General features: G+C 44.0%; 1 protein-coding gene across 1 annotated transcript; it reads right to left on the reverse strand.

Annotated features, from left to right (window-relative positions):
* Positions 1-2,064: 2,064 nt before the first annotated feature.
* Positions 2,065-3,216, reverse strand: LOC118245043 (deubiquitinase OTUD6B-like). The gene is given in 2 exon segments (XM_035540593.2): positions 2,065-2,817; positions 2,819-3,216. Coding segments are annotated over 2 exon segments (1,101 nt in total). The 5' UTR covers positions 3,167-3,216.
* Positions 3,217-3,549: the final 333 nt, after the last annotated feature.

Genomic DNA, 3,549 nt, shown 5'->3' on the forward strand with positions numbered 1-3,549 from the left:
GATTACACTAGGACCTGAAAGTGCAGGGTGAGTGTGAGAAAAGGAAAACAGGGCAAAAGGAGGAAGGACAGAAACTGCTTGGGTGATAAGCTGGGGTGTGAAGTTGTAAGGGAGGAAGGAAAATGTAGGCAATTGAAAAAAACAATAGCTTTCAGGATACCAGCCCTTTTTTGTCTGTTCCAGTCACATCACTTGGTCCAATTAACTGCTTTTTCCTAAAAGAATTGATTTCTTCCATTATATTCATGTTCAGAACTTCACTGCTATGGTGCAGAAATAATATGGGAATGTTACCAGAGTGGAAAAGTCTAAATTGCTTGTATTGAAAAGACAACACCTAATTCACACAATCGTTGTCGATTCAGTATAAATACAGAGTTTTAAGGTCTACATTAGGAGATGATTAGTATGCTTAATATGGAAGTACCTTTTAGCACATCTTCCAGTGTAACATTTCTAGCTTTTGTGTGTGTGTGTATGTAAAGAATTGATGTCTCTTTTGTGGCACATAAAGAATTTCCCTGAGTTAAACCTCTGTTTTTTGCTAGTTAAGGCATACTAGTGTTGAGATGTGAGTTCGGCATTTACATTTAAATTTACAGTTTTACATATGGGTGATTTTTTAAATTAAGATTTAGGCTCTGGATTTTTTTTTTTTCATTTTTTTTTATTTTTTTGATGAAATCTTGGGATTGGTAGGGATTCTGCAAAGTAACCCTTGTAACATGTTAGACTGTTCTTCTGCCATCTCTTTTCCGCGACTGCTGCATGGAATCTGGGCTGACACTAATCTAGAAGGACAGTCACACCTCATGAAAGAATCATCACTGCTAATCAAATCAGAACGAAAACCCACTACTCTGCATCACTGGAGACATTTCACGTGCTGAATATTTCATGTACTGGGTGCTGTGGCTGTAGACAAAATCCTCTCAACAGCTCTTGTTGCGTGCAAATATTTACTCAGACACTCTGGTGTGGTTGAACTGGTGTGCAGTAACACCAGGAAGCCTTGAGTGATCCTTATAAGTAATGGTAATTACATGTGACTCCACACATGCTAGGTCAGAGTGGCTTGCGGACAGCCTCTCGCTTTGTCAAAGCTCCCCTTGCCTGCATGATTAAGTAGGCAGTGTGCCACAGGAAATTTGATGCATACAGGATGACAAATGTCTGTTTTGGCTGCTGAGAATTGAACTCAATTGTAGACCTGCAGAAACATCAAAACACAATCAAGGGCTGACATCAAACCCGTGAGCCAGGAGAATTCCTGAGGCAAAAAGGGTTGAACTTGAAAGAACAAGGAAAGAGTGCTTTAGTTTATATGCTGGTACACCAGTCTGTTTCTGCTGACTTGTTACACGGAGGGGTGGGGGAAGTAACAACCCAGAAAAATGTGTCTCTGCCTTTTCAGTTATTCTTTGCATTAGAGTTGTAGCAGTGGAGTGGCAAAAGAGCAGAACAATACAGAACAGTAACTTTGCTTTTCATTTCTATATTTAACCTTTTATTTTTTTTTCCCTAAAGTGTACAAGATAACTTTGAATATCTGTAATGAAAAGAGTTCTTACATCTTTTTTTACCCTGATAGTATCTGCCTGTGGCATCAGGAAGAATTCCCTGCCCCAAATGCTCTCCTCACCTGCTGCTTTTGTGATTGCTTGATCTTACATGACCACTGTTATAAAAAGTTGTCCTATTTTGTTACTTGCCTGTTGCTCATGCTTGGTACCATGGTAAGTGATGGCACAAGAGGTAAGACTCTGGAATCAGATTCATTAGATGCTTCCCAGTAGAGGTAAGGACTGAGTTCCTCTTATTTTCAAGTCCTAGGACATGGTATGTACAACCTGAATAGTGCTGTGGGTTGATATGCGGGATGGAGTCCACTTCCAGGCTGGAAGCAGGCCATGGCTTTGCAACATAAACCCATCATTTTTGAATGGAGCATAGTGGCTGTATTCCCTTACGTTCTGTGTGAGTGATGACAGAGATTGTTTTTGGCAACTGAATCCTACATCAAGCTTGTTCTGTGGTCTTCATTTTAACTAGAGCACTTCTACATCAGCATTTCCGGTGCTTACTTACAGCCTTACAAGGTTTATAGCCCTTCCTGAGTACACAGTTAAGGGAGATGTCATGCAGAGTTGCAGTGATGTGTCCTCTTCCCAGCTTCTGTAGTGCTCTGTTTTGCACAGAGGACTTTGCTTTGATCTTGTATTCTGGGCCTTGACCCTTCTGGAGCCCGGGGAGCTTGTCCCTGAACAAGAGTGGAGCTGGTAAAAAAAAGTTTACAGAATTATAATGTTCTCCTAATCCATAGGCATGTCTCATATACACAAGTGTTATTGGTTTGCCTGAATATTCTTCACCAACAACAATGGACGGGGAATCCATTTGCACTACTTCAATAGGTGTTTGCAAAATGTGCGACAAAGCCCTTAGTTCCAGTTGACCACCCCACGCAGCCGTATTTGCTATATCATCACAGTATTTTTCAAATTCCTCTCTGCTATACATGTTTCCAGTAGTGGGGTTTGTAAGAAATGGCAGGAAGTCATCAAAATGACTTTGCATATACTTTGCTGTTTGGTTTCTCAGAGTTGTAACAGTCCAGGAATTCTGGCGATCCTTGAGCTGATCTTCGATAGCTCTGTACATGCAGTGGCCATCGGAAGGAATCTGCTTAATCTCCAAGTGTCTTGCTGCCAACAGGGAGGCAAGTTTCTGACTTTCAACATGTCTAGCACCTGTTAAATTCTCGATCTCAGCTTCAGCTATCCTTTCTTCTCTTTCTTTCTCCAAGGCAGCTTTTTTTTTCCCTCCTCTTCTGTGCTTTTGATATTCGAGGATGCTGAATCTGTTGCTCCAGTTGCTCAAGCTCTACATTTGCAACTCCATCAGTTACAGAATCTATCTTATTCTGCTCAGGTGTAGCTTCCTTCAGCTGCTTTAACTCCTCCTTGTGCTTCTGTTCAAGTTCTGCTTCTAGTTTGGCAACTTCATCAGCCAGCTGTTTTCGTCTCTTTTTATCATTCTTGGGAACAGCATTTTTCATGCCTTGAATTTTTGCTTGGAGCTCCCGCTTCTCCTTGCGCTGCCGCTTGACGAGCCGCTGCAAGGGCCCGCCGTCCTCCTCCTCCTCCTCGGCCCCGCAGCCCTCCATGGGCGCCCGGTGCCACCTCCCGCCCCCCGCACACGGCGCCTCAGCGCTGAGGGGAAACCTGTACTCGGCTCTTTCCCCCTGTACTCGGCTCTGGTGAGGCCGCACCTTGAGTACTGTGTTCAGTTTTGGGCCCCTCGCTACAGGAAGGACATGGACGTGCTCGAGCGAGTCCAGAGAAGGGCGACCAAGCTGGTGAGGGGTCTGGAGAACAAGTCTTACGAGGAGCGGCTGAGGGAGCTGGGCTTGTTCAGCCTGGAGAAGAGGAGGCTCAGGGGCGACCTTATCGCTCTCTACAGTTACCTTAAAGGAAGCTGTAGTGAGGTGGGGGTTGGTCTGTTCTCCCACGTGCCTGGTGACAGGACGAGGGGGAATGGGCGAAAGTT

The sequence above is a fragment of the Cygnus atratus genome, chromosome 1 (assembly GCF_013377495.2).
Source record: "Cygnus atratus isolate AKBS03 ecotype Queensland, Australia chromosome 1, CAtr_DNAZoo_HiC_assembly, whole genome shotgun sequence".
NCBI lineage: Eukaryota > Metazoa > Chordata > Aves > Anseriformes > Anatidae > Cygnus > Cygnus atratus.